General features: G+C 30.4%; 1 protein-coding gene across 2 annotated transcripts in view; it reads left to right on the top strand.

The window, feature by feature from the left end:
• The first annotated feature begins 1,298 nt into the window (after positions 1-1,298).
• LOC145325177 (RYamide receptor-like) overlaps positions 1,299-22,871 on the top strand; it is a 58,571-nt gene continuing 36,998 nt past the window's right edge. Inside the window, exons 1-4 of one of the 2 annotated variants that reach the window (XM_080168045.1) lie at positions 1,299-1,353; positions 3,704-3,893; positions 17,861-17,949; positions 19,239-19,321. In XM_080168045.1, the coding sequence (XP_080024171.1) occupies positions 1,305-1,353; positions 3,704-3,893; positions 17,861-17,949; positions 19,239-19,321 (411 nt within the window). In that variant the 5' untranslated portion in view covers positions 1,299-1,304. Of the gene's footprint in view, positions 1,363-3,703; positions 3,894-17,860; positions 17,950-19,238; positions 19,322-22,871 lie in introns of both variants that reach the window. The other variant, XM_080168044.1, reaches the window with a different exon arrangement.

The following is a 22,871-nucleotide window of genomic DNA, read 5'->3' as shown; positions in this document are numbered from 1 at the left end:
ATCTTGATAACTGCTGGACAGATGTGGTTCCTTTCAAAAGTAAAGATTCTTACATGTGTAGAAAAGGATTTTAAATATTTTGGGGTTTAATATAATATAATTTAATTTAATATAGAACTACAGTTTGTTTCACCAAGTTAGCTTTACTTCTAATAAACATAATTGTCCTTGTTTTGTTAATAATGTACTTATACGAGGAAATAAAATTGCAGATAACAGTTAGGGAGTTGAATCCATTTTTATAGAAGCAGAAATATAATCTATGATTATGGTTTGGACCCTCTAAAACTGTAATCTACCTTTCCACTTTCCCCTCTCTTGGTGAAGATATCTTCAACGCCGATACGATTTTTGAAATGTAAGATTCTACTTTCCCTTCTCTTGGTGAAGATATCTTCAACGCCGATACGATTTTTGAAATGTAAGATTCCACTTTCTCCTCTCTTGGTGAAGATATCTTCAACGCCGATACGATTTTTGAAATTTAAGATTCCACTTTTGCCTCTCTTGGTGAAGATATCTTCAACAAGAGAGACAAAAGTGGAATCTTATATTTCAAAAATCGTATCGGCGTTGAAGATATCTTCACCAAGAGAGGGAAAAGTGGAAGGGTAGATTACAGTTTTAGAGGGTCCAAACCATAATCATAGATTATATTTCTGCTTCTATAAAAATGGATTCAACTCCCTAACTGGATAAGTTGATAAATAGACCAATTTTACTCTTTCTTTTTTTTCTAATGATAACAACAACAATAAAGTTTATCATTTTATTTCTCGTATTCATTCGAATCCGGTGGATAGGAACCGGTTCTCATCAATAAAAAAAAACTATGTCTAGCATCGTATTATATCCAGCTTTCTACGAATATAAAAATGTACAATTATAAGATCAAAACCAGTTTTAATCTCATAATTGTACATTCAATATCCGCGGAAAGCCGTTTATAATACGATGCGAGAAATAACTATTATGTTGGCCTATGTGACGATGGCATAACTGATTGTAGTACCATTAATAAACAAGGATGACAGCATCCATAAAAGCAGAAATCTCAATCAGAAGGAAGGAACAAGAACAATAACACTTGTAGAGTGGCAGAACTTCGATCTAAAAGTCTAAACTAAATTGTACATAGATTTGTTGCAAAATTGTAAAAATGAAGGGTACAGTGAAAGGACATACTTTCATTTTTAGGCTTTGGTTATAGAAATATATCTTTTATAACATTGTACCTTGTTGTCTTTGGAATCATTAGTCCAAAAATCAGATGATTATTATAATTTATTTTCAGAAAATATAGAATGGAGTTGGCATCAGAGAGTGACGAGAATTTATTTCAGTTAAATAGAGGTAAATCAGGTATGAACACTCTATAACTACTGTCTGTGAGTTTGTATTTTGTAATTTTAATTTTTCCTTTTGTGAAATGGTGACCATTAAGCCATTATATACATGCATTTAACTTGCTTAATAAAACAAGTAAGACAACATCAGTGAGCGGCAAAGCACAAAAAAAGGATATGATACACATTAGAAAATCACTAAACCTTAAAATATAGAACATCATTTTTGTAGCATAACTGACAGACTGACAGACCAAGTAAGTTGTATACTGGATGCTCTTTAAAAAAGTGAATATTCGCAAACAAAAATCTAGTAGCAGTTGATAGAATTATATTTCCCTTATTTTGTTACAGACTGACCGACGAACAGACAAAGTAAATTATGAGAAGCTTCTCTACTAAATTTTGGAAAAGTAAAATCCATTTCCTAAAATAATGATAATTAAAGCAGGCGTACGCAAAAAAACCATAATTCTTGATCATTTTATTAATAATTACTTCTACCTTATAAATTGGAAATATTCAAATGTAGACAATAACTGCACTTATTGCTCAATGCATGAGTTCCAAAGTTTTGTTTAACGGTGCAGCTATTTTGAAATATGTCCGTTTGTACATACGTGCGAAATTGGGCTGTGGGGGATGGGGGTGTAATCACAACCCCCTTAAATTTGTAAGTTCTGGTAGTCTCTTTATGGTTAAAACTACTGGATAAAATTATCTATAAATAAAGAATAAATTGCACATTCAAATATCAAATGATAAGCCTAATCCTGAGGCCATAAATTATATTTGAAAGTAATCATATTGTAATAATTTTATAATGATATTTAGTTTTGTGTATTTTTAAATACTTATTAATTGGATAAATTGTTTGCTTTGCTGTTCTAATTTATAGGATAATTACTAGTGTAAATAGAATTATGCTCCATACGCCTTTTCTTGAGCAATTTTAGTAAAGTTGTCCAATATTCATGTTTTTTAAATAAGAGAAAAACATAAAACTGTAAAAAAAAGTAAGAAATAAAACAATGATCAAAAAGCCCGGCAAAATTACACAGACAGATATACAAACAAGGATGACAACATGCATAAAAGCGAAGCTTTGAAACGGTAGGACAAACGGACATTAACCCTAGTAGAGTGTCAGACCTGAATATTTAGAATATAAATGTATAAGAGTCGAAGCAAAATTGTAAGTAAATTTGTTGAAAACTGCTTTATACAGGATAATATTTATGGACATACTTGATTATAGAGTTGTTTTGCTTATAATATTGTACTTTGTTATCCCAGGAATCAGTATACTTAAAATCAGATCAATTGGATAATTAGATCACATAAAATTAGTTGTTAGAGAAGTAAGAAAAATCAACATGTTTAAAATTGACGTACAGACATTCTGGTAATAAATATAGAGTAGCTACGCTTTCGAAATCGTACCTAACTACTAAAGAAATCACCATACAAAGTTTTAAATCGATATGACAGTTCTAACATGCCTAAATTAACGAATAAAGCTACCCGTTCCGGACGGACAGACCGACCCTTATTATAGAAAAGCTTCGCTTTTAAAAATGGACCCATAAGTGGGGAAAGATACTAAGATAAAGACCAAAAAAAAAGGCAAAGGGCGAACAGACATAACATAAAGTAGTCAAAAATGATTCACATAATAAAATAAAATTTGTATTTTGTGAACCTCAAAAACTAGTAAGGTATGCAATTATATTAAGTGTAAAAATTGATCATGAACATCAGTTTAGAAGTTCCAAATAACTCTCCTAAAACATCCCATTAGTAGGCTTTAATAGGTATAAAGTTAAAGTGACACTAGGGTTTTAAAGAACTTTAGAAACTTCTAGAATATTTGTTGATTTATAGGTCTATTAAGTTTATACTCAAAAGGATAATATTCTTACAAAAATTATGGTTCCTAGATTTTTAAATAATCCAATATCACAGTACCTCTCCCCTCTTTCGTTTTTAAGCTAACCCAAATAAATATTTTTAAAAATGTTGTATTTTATATGCAACAAGCGGCTACACTCTTACCATCTAGGAGGTCTGTATTTTGAAGAGAAAGGAAAGTAGGAAAATAGCCTAAAACCAAACTTTTACATGAAAACTATTCAGGGAACTATAAAAATCTTCCATAAAATAGAGAAATAAATCGGTTCAGTAGTCAACGAAATCTTTATCTAAAGTAAAAAAAAACCTTACTACTTTTCTAATAGGATATGATAAGATATGAAGAAAACTGCCCATATTTCATAAAACATTACTAATTTACTTTAAAAAACACTATTTTATTATACATCAATAATTCAGATCTTAAAAAGCAATTATTATTTTAGATATGATGACAAATTTCACAATGGAACCGTTATGGACCACTGTGGATGACAACACTGTGGGGCAGACATGGGTAAATTCTACCCACAGTGGCACAGTGGGCCAGGGGTGGTTCAATTCTACACACAGTGGACATTACAATGAGAGTTTGGAGTTTATGGATCCGACTATTCGCATTGCGGAGGAATTCATGTAAGTTTTTCTTTTTATTTTAACCGCAAAGCATTAAATAAACAAGCTGGCCCAATTGGCAGAGACACTTTTTTTCTGCTAGCAAATTGTTCCTTAGTATGGATTCGATTGTGTTTATATTTCCGCCAGTGATATGACAGGTTACATATAGCTCACTCCACTTCTATTCTTTTAGTAAATCTTCTTTGGAATTTGTCTGACTGTATTATAATTTATTCCCTATATAATTCTATAATCCAAAAATTAAGATATGATTTTGTTATGATCGTGATATACTATTTTTTATCCAATTATTATTTTGTACTGTATAAAACTTTTTACATGTATGTAACAAAGTATATTACCTAAATGTATTTCTCTGAACGATTCGTGTAAAAACAAACAAACAAGGAATGCTATAACTATTCTTCATGTACTTAGAAGGTTCAAAATAAAGAAAAAAAGTCACAAAAAAAAACTACAAGTTATGAGTTCTATTATTGAGAAATATGTAGCCACTGCAATACAAAATATTTTATGACTAATGTAGTCAACTAAAATCGCCAATTTTATTAACTTTCATATTTTATAAATTTTGCTAATTTTATGTTCAATTATTTAGTCTGATCTACTAGTAAGTAAACAATTGGTCTACTTCTATCAAAGCAAATCCGCAGCTATGGTGGGATGCTTTTTTCACAATTTATCACTGCTCCTTGCAAACCCAAAAAAAGGTACTTTCCCTCAAAGTGCTTTTTAGGCCTATCAATTTTTGAAATAAATGGAAAATAAAGAGGGTTAAGTTGTGCCTTGCCTAACTTGGGCCCTGTGGGGGCTCTCCTGCCGTAACTCTGCTGTACTTCCCAATATAACCTAACCAGACCTAAGGTAAAAAACAAACAAATGAAAAAATTACCTCCGAACCCACTGCAAGTCTTGCAAAATAATGAAATGTGGTTTTTTTTGCTCGAGTAGGGAAAAACATGAGAATAAAAGACATTCACCTCTTTATACAATCTACAAAAACAACATAAACCAATAATATATAAAAAAAATTAAAAAATAATGTTTTTATTTAAGAACATTAGCATATTGAAACACAATGAATAAAACATGAAGAATCTTATGAATCTCATTATTGAGTGAAAGAAAATATCTTTTCTCTAAATTTCTTTCCAATTTATCTAATATTTATCTATAATAGAAACTTTATTCTTTTTTCGGTTTCTTTGAAACATTTTAGGAGGTAAAGAGATATACGTTTAATATTATTTGATGAACAGGGATGATAACGTTTCTTGTAAAAAAAATGGGAAAATAAAAACAAAAATTTCAAATAATATAAAAGAAAAAAGCATGACCAATGGACCAAGTTAATTATGTACTGAAATCATCCAAAAAATTGGTGCTCATCTTAAATAAATTTCATGTTCCTAAAAGTGTTATGGACGGACAGACAGACAAAGTGAAATATAGAGTAGCTTTGCTACTAAATTGACTATATTGAATTTGTGTCTGTATCCAGTAAGATCTCAAAAAAGAATGCAATTTTGGGTCTAAAATTTTTATAGTGATTTGGGTCATTTTTGTTTGCTATTCTTTCTTTGATAATTTGAAAGATTTATATAAGTTATTTCAGAATTTTTTTATAGGTTTTTCTTTAGCAAACTTTACTTTATATTTCTTCCTGAATAAATAAAAATATGGATCTACTGCAATTAACGATAAAATATTGCTGGTAAGCAATATTTCCAAAAATCTATGAATTTTAAAAGCTGCTAGCTGCCAAACGGCTGAATGTTCAGATCATATCCGCACACCATTTTAAGTGGCCTAGGGAGGCCTACAAATAATCTGGAATAGCCAAGATCCAATTATGCACAGGGAAAGCTTCACTGAAGAAAAAACGCGTAAAATAGGTCTTTTTCGCGCATTTCTCAGCACTGCGAAATAATTATGCATTATTGATTTATGGCTATTCCAGATTATATGTAGGCCTTCTTGTGCCGCTTAAAACAGTGTGCGGGCATGATCTGTACGTTCAGCCGTTTGGCAGCTAGCAGCCTTTAAAATTTATAGATTTTTGGAAATATTGCTTACCAGCAATATTTTACCGTGAACTGCAGTAGATCCAAAAATATAAATCTCAAGAAAAGTTTTATTGGTCTGTTTCTGAGAAATTTAATAACAATGCAAATAAAAATTGAATTTAAAAGTACATTAGATACAAAAAAAAGTATTTAAAAACACTTTGGTTACAGAGATTTTGTAAAATTAGAGTATGTGCGCTCGTCACTTTGCGTAGAAAAGGACACAAAATTCGCTTAATGATTTTTTGTTTTTTTTTCTAATAAACATAATTGTCCTTTCTCTAATTCAAATCATAGTGTTTTGGAATTAATATTTTTAGCTAACATTATATTCTAAAAAGACTTTTTATAATATCTTTTCAAATTTTCAAACAACTTTAACGAATGTTTAGATCAATTAAGGATAGAGTAGATAATTATTAAATTTAATTGCCTTAATGTTTTTAATTGACAATTAAATTGATATTTTAAATTTATGTATTGTGTTTCAAAATAATTGAACAAAATATTTTTGTTTAATGTTATGTATTATTTTTGCCCTTTTCTCCCACAAAATATTCAAATTTGATTTTATCTGAAAAGCATTGTAGGAAAGTAGGACAAACGGAAATACAATAATTCTTTATGTTTTCAATGGACTTACTGTTACGCACGGGCGGACCATAATAATAGAAAAGCTTCGCTGTAATATTTTAAAAATTATTGCGAAAAAATTTTTGATTTGTGTTACTTTGACTTTAGAAAAGTGATCGATATAAAAAATACAGATTATTTTTTTCCTCATTTTTTAAAATTAATATGTTGATATTATGCACTTTATTTAATAAAATTCTGAAACTTATTTTCTTATTAAAGAATAAATTTCACGTAGTACTTAAAAATATTACAAAATTACATAATTATAATAAATAATAAAAACATTAGGGATATACATCAATTTATCGTCCATTGTATTATAACTTAAGATCCCTAAATATTTAGATTTTAGAGGCCCTTTTTGTTTGAAATTTTTATAATTTTGATATCCATTTAAATTTAATTAGAAAATAACTGTAAATACAAGGTGATTCAGAAAAAACTGAGCTTTCCGATTTTCTGATACAACCAATAGGAATATGGAGGAAAAAACAATTATAGGTTCTTGTTCTGAACAAGGACATATCATCGTTTTTTTCTGTATTCCTTCTGGTTGTGTCAAAAAAAATGAAAACTGTTGCTATAAAATAATGAAATATAATTAATTTATATCAAATTTGAAAAAGATAAAAGATATCCTAATGATTGGGAAAAAAGCAGCATTTGTTTTAATAAAAAATACTTTAAACGATTACTTAGAATACCTATGATTAATTCATTTTTAGGGGTAAGTTTCTTTAATTTAACAATTTATAAGTATAAGAATATAGCATGCGTTGCCTATGTTTAAAATTTACTTTGAATGTCATACTTAACATCGTACTGTGCGATTTTATTCAGTATTGAGAGTTCGCAAAAAGTCTTTTAAGCTAGTTGGCTTCGTATAAGTTCATATTTTCTGTATAGTACCTATAAAAAAGGGGATAAATTAAACATTTAGCCGAAGTACCACGAATGACATCATAATGAAATAGTTCATTAATCTAATATGACGTCATTCTGAATACCTTGGCCTAATGTTTTTAAATTGATCCCCTTTTTCAATAGGCACTATAAAGAGCCACATAAGTTCAGATTATTAATTCAAAAATACATTACTCTCAACTTTTAATTAAATTATCCTTGTCTTGTCATCTATAATTCTGTTTCGTGTCTTGAAATATGATTAAAAGATAATCAATCAATGCTTGCTAGTACATGCAAAAAATCTACAAACATTTGCAAATTTAGTGAAAGATATTGGGGAAATTTTTCAGATTTTCTCAATAAAAATTGTATTTAGTAAATTTTTGATTAATTGAAGAAATGCTGCGCTTTTCTCATAGTAAAAGCATGTCAAATATCACTTTAAAACTTTCTCAAGACTATTTATAACATTTTTAAAGCACTTTTCATTGTCCATGGAACATGACAAATTATATCATAGAAGCGCAGCTACTCTGTATTTAGAGTACGTTTAATTGTAAATCCGTCTGAACGTTACAATAGTTACGCCACTACCCATAGTTTCTAAAAACTCACTATGGCTCTCATACACTTATTTATAAAAAAAATTAAATGAACTTATAAATTCCTAAAAAATTAAATTGCTTTTAGAATCTTACCTTTTTTTGGAATATTTTTGTTCTTGTTTTCTTTTTATTTTTCAAGTGAAAGGCGAAAATAAAATTTTGAATGATAAATGAATTTTTCATATAATATGAAAAAAATATGTTTTTGCAAAAATGGAAATGCAAAAAGATTTTGCTTTATTTTTATTACTTTGAGTAACATTTCTTTTTTCATTGAATTAGCCCCACCTTTTCTGAAATACATCTGGAATGTTTTTGGGCTATTTTCTTGAGGATATCTAGTTATAATATTGATAAAGTATTTTATATTTAATTATATTTTTTAACAATGTGGTGGGGGGGGGGATTAGATAGATTCACCCCCCTTAAGCCCCTAGATGGTAGGTACGAAAACAATCTTTGAATATAAGACTTTATTAGTCGATGTAATATCAAACAAAATCACACTTCAAATTCAACATTTCATTGAAAAGGGTCTGTTTTCTAGCATAATACAATTTTCCGTAAAAACCAAGCAGTAAAATGGAAGGCTGTAATTAAAAAGTGTGTCAATGACTTCTAATGTGTATAATGTCTTGCTTGAAAAAAAAATATAATAAATGTTTAAAAATTCAAATTGCAGAATGATTTAATTTTGAAGAAAAAAATGCAACGCTTACGCTAGCATTTTGGTTAAAGAATTCAATTATTGAAAAATTCCTTGAAAAATATAAGATAAATTTAAATCTTCTAAATTTTAATTTTTGCTAGAAGATGTTAAAAGATAAAAAAAAAAGGGATTATTCCTTTCATTATACCATTAAAGCTTTTAGAAATAAGCTAAAACAGACCTATTAAAGGTCCTGGAACGGTTAGTAAATATTTTTGATGGGGTACTATGACCCTCCCAAGATAAATCGCCCCTAGAAAAGTAATATCAAAAACAGTGTATGACTTACTGGATTTCCCTTAGTACAAGGGTGCCGAAACTTTTTTTCTTTACAAACTATTATTGAAAGTCATTCTCCCCCTTCATCCCCTCCCAAACCTTAAGGGTCCCTAGAAGCCTCTAGGAGCGTAGCTACTGGTTGGGCAAAAAAAACATACTATCGATAAGATATAAATTAGGTGCTAAATAAATTACGAGGACTAATTTATAGGAAAGCTAAAAGATGTAATTTATAGTCTAGCTTGATTAATTGGCCTTGAGACGTGTCTCCCTCTGATTCCGCGTACAGCAATTAGGTAAATCAATCTAGTTTTATAAAATTTCTAAAATCTTGCATCTTATGCCTTTCCAGAACTATTTATGTCGTTTTCATTATTGATATTATACACTATAAAAATAATCAAAAAACAATTAGAATAAAAAATCTCTTAATTGTATTAGTTTTTAGGGGTTGAATATATTTTTAGGGGGTGTTTACTAAGGCAGATCCCCAAAGAAAGCTAAATCAAGAGAGGAATCATTTAAATAGTTCGAATTTTGGCTAGATATATATATATATTAAAAACAATCAAGGAGGTTTTATTGAAAGCATCACACAAAAAAATTAAAAGTAAAGAAAATTTTCTTCATATGCCCAATTGAACATACCTTGTTTTTTTAATCCAAATTTAAAACATTTGATCAAATAACAAAATAACAAGAAATATCTTTTTAATTGCTGTATGTTGAAAAGAAACTTTAACTATGATTAAATTATTTCCTATTTTATAAAGTAGTAAGTGCTTTTGTCTGTAGCTTAAGCTTCACATGGGTCCCGGGATGGTTTAAGGCTATTTTAGCTTTAGATTTTAGTCTAGGGATGTTTTAGGCTATCATTCTGCACTAGATGCTAGGACGCAGCCGCTAGTTTTAGTATATAATATCAATGCTATGAAGTACACTTTTTACATCCTCAAAAAAAGTTTTAATGCACGTTCTATATAAGCCTTGGTGATACGTTTAGCTGCAATTTTTTGTTGTTGAAAATGTTAACCTTCCTAATGTGGCAGCTCCCAGTGAGTTTAGTTTACGCACTGCATAAATGAGATTGTACAAATAAACAGGAGACACTCCTCTCCTCTGCCAGAATAACTCAGGAATTAAGCGATAAATAAACACACCTTTTGTGCTGTTATCATAGAAATACTCATATAAAAGTAACTGAGTATTATATTTCTTTCAGTAAGCTTCTTATAGGTCTGGGAAGGTTTATAATTTTTGGGAGGATCTTAACTGGGTATTATTTTTCTTTCAGTAAGCTTCTTATAGGTCTGGGAAGGTTTATAATTTTTGGGAGGATCTTAAGATAAAAATACAAATTTTAGAAGTATTCTCTTACTTTTTTGCTTAAAACTATGATTAAAAGAAGAATGTTTCATTATAATTATTAGATTAAATCATTAATTTTTGCTAAATTCTAATTCAGAAAAATATAAATATAAAGTGTAGTGTCGAATTCTAATTATTAGATTAAATTATTGAATTTTTTGCTATACTCTACTTTCCAACTTATGATTTCTAAAATCCGTCGTTTAAATGATCTTATTCTTCAATCCTTGTTGTATATTTTTATTAGTGCCATTGTCTTATCTCCTAGTCCCTGCATATCTATGTTGAATTCACAGTTGTAAGAAATCATTGGAAAAAAACATTCATAATATTTCTACCCATAAACTCTGTGAGTTTTATTATAAACACATAGATAGATAGATAGATAGATTGATAGATAGATAGATAGATAGATAGATAGATAGATAGATAGATAGATAGATAGATAGATAGATAGATAGATAGATAGATAGATAGCTAGATAGATAAACAGACAGACAGACAGACAGACAGACAGACAGACAGACAGACAGACAGACAGACAGACAGACAGACAGACAGACAGACAGATAGATAGATAGATAGATAGATAGATAGATAGATAGGTAGATAGATATCCAACCTTTTGACATTATTTTGAAAGGTTACACAAAAAATGATGAAAAATTTAGATTGTTAAAACATGAAATGTCAGTGCTAGTAAAAGACAATTGAAAGGTTAGACATATGAATTATTCATTTATGAAAAAAACGTACTTTTGAATTAATGAAAAACAAAAACCATCTGTAAATATCTATAATACAAAGTAGAACGATGTCTGTCTGTCTGTTTGTTTGTCTGTCTGTTTGTCTGTCTGTTTGTCTGTCTGTTTGTCTGTCTGTTTTTCTGTCTGTTTGTCTGTCTGTTTGTCTGTCTGTTTGTCTGTCTGTTTGTCTGTCTGTTTGTCTGTCTGTTTGTCTGGTTGTTTGTCTGTCTGTTTGTCTGTCTGTTTGTCTGTCTGTTTGTCTGTCTGTTTGTCTGTCTGTTTGTCTGTCTGTTTGTCTGTCTGTTTGTCTGTCTGTTTGTCTGTCTGTTTGTCTGTCTGTTTGTCTGTCTGTTTGTCTGTCTGTTTGTCTGTCTGTTTGTCTGTCTGTTTGTCTGTCTGTTTGTCTGTCTGTTTGTCTGTCTGTTTGTCTGTCTGTTTGTCTGTCTGTTTGTCTGTCTGTTTGTCTGTCTGTTTGTCTGTCTGTTTGTCTGTCTGTTTGTCTGTCTGTTTGTCTGTCTGTTTGTCTGTCTGTTTGTCTGTCTGTTTGTCTGTCTGTTTGTCTGTCTGTTTGTCTGTCTGTTTGTCTGTCTGTTTGTCTGTCTCTTTGTTTGTAGCGAAGGATCTCGCTAACCGCTGAACCGAACGGGTTCTCCTTCACAGGGTGGCTTCTCATAGGTCCCGGGAAGGTTTATAACTATTTTCTTGGGGTGGTGGGACACCCCTAACCCCCCCCCCCAAAAAAAAAAAAAAAATTTTCTAAAATTAAAATAGTGGGGTCGATTACCCCCCCCCCCTTAAAAAAATTCTCTCCCCAAATAATTTTTTTTTTTAATTTTTTCTTTTAAATCTAAAATACGAAAAATTGGTTTGATCAAACCTCTTGGGGCAAAATAGATAAAAATGTATAAGTATACATAGATGTATTTTTAAGACAACTACCTATTAGAAGCTTTTGGCTATTTTTTAAATATTTGTATGTATGATATGATCCTTTTAATTAAATTTTTATGTATTTTTATTATATTATTATGTAAGATTTTTCCATAAGACGAATAAATCATTTAAACACAAAAATAGGGTTAAAGTGGCGGCAAATTATTTATGTCTCATTGGATTATTGTCAGTTTTATAATTTAAATAGTATTTTTAGAAACATTATATTTCACATTTTGCTTGCGTTTCTTGTATGAACCTGACAATGTTATGATTCTAGACACTTTGAATTTTACTGCCAGCTGTTTTTAAAATATCCAATACACAATCGGGGGGGGGGGGGGGGTCCTTGTCTTGTAGGGAAAGCTAAATGCAGCTCTTGCCCCTTCTATTATCTTACTTAAATATCTAGATTAAATTACTATGCTACTTATTCACATTGCTTTTCTTGTTATCATGACCTTGCTTATTGTAAACCAAATTAAATTCTGTAATTACCCGCATTTAAGTTTATAATTTACTCTGTACAGGGATTTTTCCAGAGAAAAGACGATAGATGCTTGTTCTCTTCCAATTACAAGAACAAAATTTTCATTGTGTAGATTAAAGTAATTGAGGGAAAAGTTTGGTTTTTAACCAAGTACCCAAAGTTTTTTGTCAAAAGAGTTTATAAATTTTTATTCATGACCATTGTTTCACTACTACAGGAACATATTGTCCTCATTTTCTCACTTTCTGACTATGTATACCAGGGATCTAAAAGGATAAGACATTGGCCGATAGATTGATGTGTAACTCCATATTGTAAAATTCACATAAGTGTTTCCTCCCTCCCTGATGTACGGGAAAAATAAATCATAAGAAGTCTCAGTGCCAAGTCCTGTATGAGATCTTTATTGCTTTATTCAGGGCATACTCAAATATTTTAAATAGGGGGCTATAAAAGATCGTAATATAATACATAGTAAAAAGAGAAGACATACGGACAGACCTTCAATTATTATGGAAAGAACAATTTGAAGGGAAAAAGACGATATTTTTATCTGCTCTTGATGGAAGGCACTAATTTGGGTTTGTTAAAAGAGTTATATCAATTTCAAACTTTGCATGAACAATGTTAACAGCCCCGAAGGCCCACCCGGCTAACAAATTTATTTAAGTTATATTGATATTATATTTTTAAAAGCGAAGCTTTTCTATAATTAGGGTCGGTCCGTACGTCCGTCCGTCCGTCCGAGATAGATAGCTTTTATTCGTTAATTTAGGCATGTTAGAATTGTCCTATCAATTTCAAACTTTGCATAATGATTTCTGTAGTAGTTAGGTACGATTTAGAAAGCGTAGCAACTCTATAATCATTACCAGAATGTCCGTATGTCCATTTTAAACATGTTGATTTTTCTACTTTTTTAACAACAAATTTTTATGTGATCTAATTATCCGTTTGATCTGATTTTGGGTATATTGATTCCTGGGACAACAAAGAACAATAGTATAAGCAAAGCAACTCTATAATCAAGTCCTAAAAATGTAAGTATGTCCAAAACATTATCCTGTATCAAGCAGTTTTTCAACAAATTTACTTACAATTTTGATTCGACCTCTTTCGATACTTTTATATGCTGATTATTTAGTTCAGACACTAGACAAGTGTTAATGTCCGTTTGTCCTATCGTTTCAGTGCTTCGCTTTTATGGATGTTGTCATCCTTGTTTGCTTTAACATTCGTTGAACATTCTCTGTTATACGATGCTATACATGATTTTTTAGTATGGCAGTGAACCGGTTCTAATACAGCGGATATTAATTGTTTTCGAAGCCCTACTGGAAAATTATTGCAAGAATGAATGAAGTTTATTTAATATTGTGTTAGTATAACATAAAACGTAATGTAAACACTTTTTCACTTTATATATAAAACTAGCGGCTTCGCCCTTAGCCTCTAGGGGCTTTGCCCCAAGTGGTATTTTAAAAAAAAAAATAAGTACTACTGGTGCTGCCGCCAGTAGTTTTATGTGAACTAACTTCCCCATAAGAAAAAAAATTGTGGAAAAATAGGTACTAGAAAAAAAAACAATTTGTTTAGTTTAGGGATTTAGTTTATCAAAATCGGGGTCGTAACTTGTCGTCAACTGTCTTATCCCTTAAGATATCTAATGTTTATAGGAATTGCGTCTCTTAAATCTGAATTTTTTTAAAATCTATAATACAAAGTAGATAGACAGATGTCTGTCCGTCCGTCCGTCCGTCTGTCTTTCTGTCCGTCTGTCCCTTAAGATCTTAATAACCACTGAACCGATCGGATTCTACTCTTCAGGGAATATACCTACTGGTCCTTTAGTGGTTTTAGGCTATTTTCTTGGGGCGTGGGACACCCCCAAACCCCCAAAAATAAAAAAAATCTCCATCATTTTTTTTTGATGGTGCAGATGATGCCCGCCATTTTTTTTTAATTATTTAAAATAGTGGTGGAGTGGGGGATCTCCAGGCTATGGGCGAAGCCGCTAGTATGATATATCGTAATGTGTAAATAATTTGTTCAAAATTCTGTTTATAACCGTTTTCGTATTTTTTAGAGGCTATTCTCCCAATTTAAACTTTTTTGAAATTCTTATACTTTAATAAATTTTAAATTTACTTGAAATTAATTTTGGAATTTAACTTTAAATGTATTGGAAATTTTTGAAAAAATTTAAAGTAGTATGATAAAGTTTTGAGGACTAGCTATACTTATCTTCAAACATGATTTTGAGAAAAAAGAGATGATTTTATTCTACAATAATGTTACATAAAAAAAATAAAAGAATATGATTAATTGTATATTAATTAGGGTTGGGCCGGATATCCGGTGTGGCCGGATATCCGGTGTGGCCGGATATCCGACCGGATATCCGGTGTGGCCGGATATCCGACCGGATATCCTGCCATTTTCAATATCCGGCCGGATACCGGATATTGAAACTATCCGGCCGGATATCCGGCAATATAATCTTTTATATTTTACAACAAAAATCTCTGTTTGGGGTTGATATTACAGATTGAGGTTAGTAATAGTTAATTAGATTTATTTGCTAAGAAAAAAGATCATGTAATAGTTACTTAATTTTTAAGTTTTAACCTTAATTTTATCCTATTATATAAAGTAGTAAGCTTTTTTTGTCTGTAGCGAAGGATCTCGCTAACCTCTGAACCGATATGGTTCTCCTTTAGGCTGCTTAATTTTTATAAAAAAAAAATCGTTGTAAGGTTTTAAGTTATTTTGCACTTTCATGTCCCTTCTAATATCCCTAGATACTAGGGACGCAGCCGCAGTATAATATAAAACACCAGTTTATAAAGAAATTTTTTTTTCTGGTATAGTCCCTTTCGTGGCAACGCCCCTTAAGGAGCGATTATTCGTATTTTCACAGTAGTTTTCCTCCTATTTCTAGCCCCTCACGGGGAACTCTAACCTTGCGGGGCCAATTGCCTAACCCTGCGGGGCAATCACCTAACCAAATATAACCTAACCTAACCTAAAATAACCTATTAAAAGCAATTTTAAAAATACAACGAATCGCCCCTTAAGGTACGTTGCCACGAAAGGGACTATATCCTTTTTTGATACTTTAATATTTAGTAATTTGGCCGGTTATCCGGCCGGATATCCGGTAATTTGGCCGGATAACCGGATAACCGGATATCCGGCGTTGGCCGGATATCCGGCCGGATACCGGATATCCGGCATTTAAAATCAGCCGGATATCCGGTATCCGGTATCCGGCCAAAAAAATATCCGGCCCAACCCTAATATTAATATATACTTTTTAGGTATTTCATAAGAGTATATTGTTTATTATGTTATTGTATGATTGTTATCTTAACCTTTACAGATTTGAACTACCATTTTTTAAAAAATTGAAAAACTGCTTACTCTACAAAACTTTTGGGTATTGTCGGTTTTGTGAAATCGCCTCTTAGGGGCGTTTCATCGTATTTTCACAGTAGCTTTTCTCCTACTTCTAGCCCCTGTGGGGGGCTCTAACCCTACGGAGCAATCATTTACATTTACCTAACCTAACCTACCTAAGTTTTCTTATATTTATTTACCAACTGCCATATAGAATTTTTAAGATCTTCATGAAGGTTACTTTACGTTTTAAATTCAGAAAAAAATCAAGTTCTTATTGTTTAAACCTTTTAAAATTTACCTAGATTATAGATGGCTAAGAATGGTGTTTTAAATACGATTGGTGTACATATAGTAAAACTCTGTGTGTTAAAACCTTCTACTTATTATCAGAACAATAGATGCCAATCAAATAAAATCAGATTAATATTATAACTTAGACAATTCATAAAAAAGTGTTTTTTTTTCGTAAAAAAACAATTCGATCATTTTCATATGAGAAGCTAGGATAACTAAGTCCAAGAGTATTGAAGTTATATCAAATTTTTATTTTAGTTTTTTTAGAATCTTTAATAAGCAACGAAAATATAAGTTCAGTTCATGATCATCGAATGGACTAATAAATAAGCAGCCTTAAAAAAAGACTTATGAACTTGATAATTTTATGATATAATTGATAAAAATATACATATTAATATAATTTTTTTTTAATTAACAAATAATAAGGAATCAGTTCACAAACTATCCATTAATTTAATATCCAATAATCCAAACTTTCTTAGAAATTTGTTTTTAAGTATGAAACTTCTCTACAGCTGTATAAATAAAATTAACAACAATCTTTAAAAGTTTACATTTTGACTTGATTGTTATTCAGTTAATGCTTCGCTAATAAATGTATAACCCAGACAAATTATTGGCCCATCTATCGGAGAGCCTTTTCGCTGCTAGCAAATTGTTTTTTGTTCTTTTGAAGGCTAGGTTTATATTTCCGATGCTATTAATTTATTTCTAAGACCCAACACAATATCGGGATAGAGTTACATATATCTCATGCCCCCTCTATTCTTTTGATTTAATGCTGCGCTCCTCAATAACATAATGGTACTTGTAATCACTTGATAAGATTGACAAATTAAGACCATGAGTTTTAGGAAAAGTTTTTATATTTTTCAATTATCGAGATGGACACTATTTTTACGCATATACAGTTTTATTAATGGCTTTCTACAAATAGTATTAATACGTCCGTCCTTTTGTAACGGATAGCTTTAATAGTATGGCTTAGAAGCTGATTAATACCAGTTCTCAGCCATGTTAAACTTGTTCATGTTATATATAATTGTATATCAATTTTGCACGTGATATTATAATCTTATTAACATGATTTTTGGAAATTGTAAATCTTAGGACTATGTAATCGAAGCATCTTTATAAAACCTATAAACATATATAAAACTACTCTATGAAAGATAAAACGAAAACAGTTCGATGGTTAGAGATATCTGAGCAGATAAACGTACATTGCAAGCCTTTAGTTGCAATTTAAGACACTTTGACTTTACCAAAGTGGTTGATATACTGGAATTTTAATTCTAAGTGAGAGTTTACAAGAAAAATGGCTCATTAACCAAAAAAATAATCACACGAACCTGTTGCATTTATTTTAATATTAAATCAAGCCTTTATTTAATCAAATGCAAATTACATATTAGAACCTCAAATAATTGGTTAAAAATCGATACACAGTGTTCCATATATAAAATAATTTTCATATATTTTATCTCAGTGTTTCATTTAAATTTTAACAATGGTTTTTATTTTTAGAATCGCGGCGTCCTGTTTGTATTTCCTGATATTTGCCATTGGATTCATTGGAAATCTGATGTTCTGTTATATTGTTATTTCTTCACCAGGTAATTATTTCTATTTCATTATTACAGGGATAGGATAAAGAATGATAAATCTCACCCCCCCCCCCCTCCCTGAATTATTACATAATATTACTTAATAATTTAGATAACTTATGGCTTAACTAGTTTGAAAAGATTTTGGGTTAAAAAAATTATAGACCATTGTCCCCTCCTCTCTCTCTCACTCTCTCTCTCTCTCTCTCTCTCTCTCTCTCTCTCTCTCTCTCTCTCTCTCTCTCTCTCTCTCTCTCTCTCTCTCTCTCTCTCTCTCTCTCTCTCTCTCTCTCTCTCTCTCTCTCTCTCTCTCTCTCTCTCTCTCTCTCTCTCTCTCTCTCTCTCTCTCTCTCTCTTTCTCTCCCTCCCTCAATGGGGATAGGAAATTTTTTCGATGTAAAATTCTGTCCTTGGTATCTGGGATAATAAAGGGAAGAAAGGGTTGAAAATCAAATTATCTAAATTTATTATTCTAACATTAATGATTGCGTTCATTTAAAGCTTTATTGAGCAACTAAAGAATTTTTTTCCTCAAAAAATATACCTCAAAAAAGTTTTTAAAAACGATGCTAAACTATTGATGATTTACAGTCAGACGATAAGACAGACAGACATAGTTAACATTTAGAGTAGTTTCACTCCTAGAAATATCTTATATTGTGTAAGGTAAATGAAAATAATATGAGATATTGGCTTTCATCATAGTTTCGTTAAGATAACAACCAAACGGAAATATCCCACAATTTATCATTATATATTGCTTCAGAAACAAAGCTATATGTATGTTTTTTCTTGGCTGCTATTTAGGACAGGCGTCTAATTTGTTTGGCGAGTCTCCCTGTAATAATAAATATATGATCAGCTACTACTCACTTTGTCCGTCCATTGGTCCTTAAAGCTTTAAAAATGAGACTTAATAAGCCACGTTTTAAAAGATTACCATGGCAATTGAGTATAAAATTTCAATAATCAGATAAAATTAATGTTGCTATGCTTTTTAACTGATCCATTTTACCCACCACATAATATATCAGCAAAGATTCTCTACAGTTAGTGGGGTCTGTTGGTATTTGTATTTCTTTCCTTATCTTAAATTTTCTATTGCATTTGAATCTATACAGGGAGGGATAAGACAATGTTAAATTATTACTTCTTTCTTTATCACCTCTAAATGTTGAAATTTACTAAAAACAGAATTAGTAGGGTCAACATTTCTTAAACAAAATGATAGGTAAAAATTAACTATAAACAGGCATAAACTATTACTTTAGAAATGCATAATATAATATTTTTTTCAGCTATGAAGACAGTAACAAATTATTTCCTGTTAAATTTGGCCATCACAGATCTTTTAATCTCCATTTTCTGTACGTTAAACCAGGTAAAATTTAGAATTATACAGTATTATGCAACTACTCTAAATGAGGGGTCCGACCACAGGTTTGTTCATTAAAAGAAAACTAGTGGCTGTGCTCCTATCATTTAGGGGCTCTGTACTCGAATGAATTGGGCATGACAGAAAAAAACCTGAACCATCCTCAAACTTAGATATGAAAATAAAATCCAAGGACCCATGTATTGCTTCCCTAAAATAGAGAATTCAACCGTTTCAGTAGTTATTGCAGAAAAAAACGTACTACTTTATATGTACACTAGCGGCTGTGCCCCCAGCATCTAGGGGCTATATCGAAGGGAAGGGTAAAAAATAGCCTAAAACCATCTCAAGACCTGTAGGAAGCTTCACCGTAGAGGAGAACTATATCGGTTTGGCGGTTAGCGAGATCCTTCACTACAGACAAAAAAACTATTAAATCGACGAAAAAGACACTGATTCTAAATCGTAAAAGAAAATTTAAGTCTACTTTTTTGTTTAAAATCAAAAATAGAATAATAAACTAAGTAAAAAAATATTTACGTTTTTATACAAATAAAAGAAAATTTAACATTACAAAAAATATTTTTATTATTTACAAAAATCATGTTATTATTTACATTTATGTAAAAGAGATTATATAAAAAAAAACATATGAATTTCATTTTATTTGAGGATTTGCAAAAAAAATATTAAAAGATTTTATAAGTTGCAGATTTGGATTTCAACAAAATCTTTTCGGGGCGTGCGAAACAAGGATGACAGCGTAAATAAAAAATTCCTTGAAAAATCAATGTCTTCAACCTTCCTATTAGATTATACTTGTGTTATCCCCAAAACTTTAAAAGCATTCACCTGATATCTCTAGTATACGCTTATATTTTATCGACTTATTGTCATAAACATACTTTAAACATTCATCCTAAAATTTAAAGAAAAAAGAATATTTTTAAAATGTCCAATAGATTAAAAAATTATTAGTAAATCAAAAACTTAAATAAAAAATGCATAAACTAGAAATTTAATGATGTACAATATTTATATAGAAAATTTACTTTACTGTTATGTAAACAATAAAATAAATCTTTAGCTGCACAACCTTTGTCTTAAGGTTCTAACTTTGACATCTTTATGAAAAAGATCTTCCTCTTTCACGCTTCTAGCATACCAACAGAAGTTGATTTTTTTAGAAAAAATTCAAACTTATAATTATCCCTAACCAAATAACTTATCTTATTTTTAACCAATATTAAAAATATTTTGAATTTAATAATTCGAGGTTGGGTGAGTTTCCTTAATTTTTAATCTTGAAATCTTTTAAAATTCAACATTCATTTTTCACAGAAAATCTTCTAAAATTTATAAGAATCTTTTAACTTTCTGTCTCATAGGTTAGGATTATTATTGTGCTATCACTTCTGCTAAATGATGTTGTCTAAAATGGTGCAAAAAATGGGGACAAATTTCAAATTGATTTGACGGGGCTGTTTATTTACGTCACAAGTGAGGGGAAAGAAAAGGGAAGGAGGAAAGAAACCCCCTAGAAAAGAGATGGGGGTATGACGTCACACGCCAAAACAATTTGAAATTTGTTCCCATTTTTTGCACCATTTTAGACAGCATCTTATTTAACACCCAATACCTATTCTTGCTTAATTGCTATTAACAAGGAGGGAGGGGACATTTAAAAATTATAATTTAAGTTGACTTAAAAACTTTTTTTACTTTTATTTAATATTTTTTATTGGTTGGTTAAAACTTGAAGTGTCTAAAGTTTTTAACCAATAATTTTAATTTATTATAGTGGAAATTGTTTAACCACGTTATCCTATTCTTTGGCAATAAACTTGTACTTTTATAATTCTGATTGGTTGGTGTCCAAACTTTTCAACTAATACTTTTAATCTACAATTGTTGTAATTTTGTTTATCGTCATTGGGTGTGTAAACTAATATGTCATACATTGTTTTATCCATGCCAAGAGAAAAAATTTATTTTAAATTTTGAAGGAAATATGTTTTTGTACACTTTTATTAAAAAAAGAAATAAAAAAGAACATCAATGTGCACAAGAAACGCAACAACATTAAGCAAAAACCATTTAAAATCATTTATTAGTGTTGTAAGCATCAGATTATCAGATTTTTTACGACATCTTTTTTGAATTTTTAGATATCTTTATAAAGAAGAAATTTACAGTTAGGTTTATTATATTAACAGAATTACTCATGGACAGACAGCCAGGGAGGAGAGGGCTGTTAATTACACTGGTACCTAAGGTTTTACAAACACTTTATCTTATTGATTATCCAAAAATCTTAGTCTACAGAATGGGTAATCTTAATTATTATAAATGTATCGACTATTGTCTTATCCCTTGAGAGATCCCTGGCAGACAGCAATACCCTAATTGTTAAATAGCTACGCTCCTAAAAAGGGAAAATGAGTGCCTTCATTCATGGGGAAAAACCTTGAATCATTGCACCCATGAGACTTTCCTTCTTTGGAAACATTTGATTAAACCAATTTTTACATTTGACCTGTCTTTTTTGTCACAAAAAGTATTATTCTTTAGTGTACTTTTAGTCAGGGAAAAGGGAATGTTATTCTGACAAACAATTCTAAGTGAAAATATCCCCTACAAACCCCTTCCCTTTTATCACCCCCTTCTTACCCACTTCCCTTCAGTTACATCAAAAAAACAAGTTCTACACCAACTCTACGCCAACAAAATATTTAATTTTCGGCAATTTCAAATGGAATTAATTGGCTGAATAGCAGCCCCTGACTTTATGTACTTCTTGAAAAGTAAGGTGTATTCCCTCAAAGTACCTAGTTGAGCGATGAAACATCCCCCCCCTCCCCCTCACAAATTAAGAAAATAATATGAAAATAGTTATAGAACATTACTATGATTAGGTGGCAGATTTATTAAACTACTGTTCACCTTTCCCCAGAAGTAAATTCCAAAAAAAAATCAAGGAAAATGGCTCAAAAACTAAAAATGTATCTAAAAGCCATATCCAAAAAAAAGAAATAGAATTGTTTGATCAGCAAATAATTTTCTTTCTAAGAGTTTAAAATCTAATTTTATAGTTATTTAATACAAAATTATCACAGTAAAGTTAAGATCTGTAATGTCCTACTATTTTACTGTCATACTAGTGTGACATATAAACTTCAAAAACTTTTTTTAAATTTGAGATATTTTAAATTGCTGTATAACCTTACACATAAAATCTGCTGATTTTTATAGTTTTCATCTAAAGTTATAAAACACAGAATTACATCATGCTACTAAACAAGTAAAGTATTATAGACAGCTTTCCGCGGATATTACAGGAAAAATAATAAGATTAACATCAGTTTTGTTAGCCCCGAGGGTTTTTTATATTCGTGAAAAGGTGTCTAAATAATAATCGGTTTCGAAACCAAAATGGAAAAAGTTTTCACGCTGAGTAGAACAGCAATTACAAAAAAAACTTAAACCATTCATAAAAGAAGAACGTAGTAATAGAAAAAAATAAAGATTATAAATTTCATATGCCAGTATATTTATT

Source organism: Acartia tonsa, chromosome 7, assembly GCF_053477335.1.
Source record: "Acartia tonsa isolate MP-2025a chromosome 7, ASM5347733v1, whole genome shotgun sequence".
Lineage (NCBI taxonomy): Eukaryota > Metazoa > Arthropoda > Copepoda > Calanoida > Acartiidae > Acartia > Acartia tonsa.
Note: the sequence above shows the minus strand (reverse complement) of the source record. Positions and strands in the feature narration are given on the sequence as shown.